This window comes from Plasmopara halstedii, assembly GCF_900000015.1.
Source record: "Plasmopara halstedii genome assembly, contig: Scaffold_816, whole genome shotgun sequence".
In the NCBI taxonomy this organism is placed as follows: Eukaryota; Oomycota; class Peronosporomycetes; order Peronosporales; family Peronosporaceae; genus Plasmopara; species Plasmopara halstedii.
In genome coordinates this window covers 1,529,349-1,530,045 of record NW_020187732.1, presented here as the reverse complement: position 1 = coordinate 1,530,045, position 697 = coordinate 1,529,349, and the positions used below count along the sequence as shown (strand labels likewise).

General features: G+C 39.3%; 1 protein-coding gene across 1 annotated transcript; it reads left to right on the top strand.

The window, feature by feature from the left end:
* Positions 1 to 51: 51 nt before the first annotated feature.
* PHALS_14244 (uncharacterized protein) lies at positions 52 to 417 on the top strand (the record flags this gene model as incomplete). Its single annotated transcript, XM_024730018.1, has 2 exons — positions 52 to 186; positions 271 to 417. 2 exons carry the CDS (start codon positions 52 to 54, stop codon positions 415 to 417), a joined length of 282 nt encoding a protein of 93 aa, XP_024580338.1.
* Between the last annotated feature and the right edge of the window lie 280 nt (positions 418 to 697).

Here is a 697-nt window from a genome sequence, read left to right as displayed (position 1 = left end):
ACAATCGCAATCAATAAGAAGTCTGAGATCCAAAGTAAGATCTTTGATTTGATGAATTTAACAGACTTTGCATCAACGATCAAGTACCCATCGAATTCATACAAGCTTGATGAGATTACCGCAGTCTCAGCAACATTGTTTTACAGCGATCATCGACTAGGGGATAGTAAGATTAGTATCCCTGACGTGATCAAGTCGCATAGACATATAATCAATTTCCCAAAAACAGAAAATAAATGTGTGTTTCACTGAATTGCATATCACCTTCAGACTGAAGGACGGGACTATAATCGTATTCAGGGTCTTGTAAAAGATCATTTCAAACAGTATTGTGCATTCAAGAACTTTGAATATTCGCTTCCGCTGTTCAAATCATTCGAGCCAATTGATATTCTCAAGTTTGGAGGAATGCTTTGACATCAGTATTGACGCTCATGAGATGAATATTGAAACAAAAGAAATTACCTATATTCGTGAGTCTGATAGACAATGTTCAAATAAGCTCAACATCCTTGATTACCAGGGACATGCGATGTATATCCCACGTATCGATACTTTGTCAAGTAAGTATCCTTGTAGTAACTGTGATATGATATTTGGGGAATGGAAGAAGCTTGCGGACCACAAGCGAGCAGACAAGCGAGAGGTTCTGTGCCAAGCGAGAGGTTCTGTGCCAAGCCGCAAGCATATCGACCTG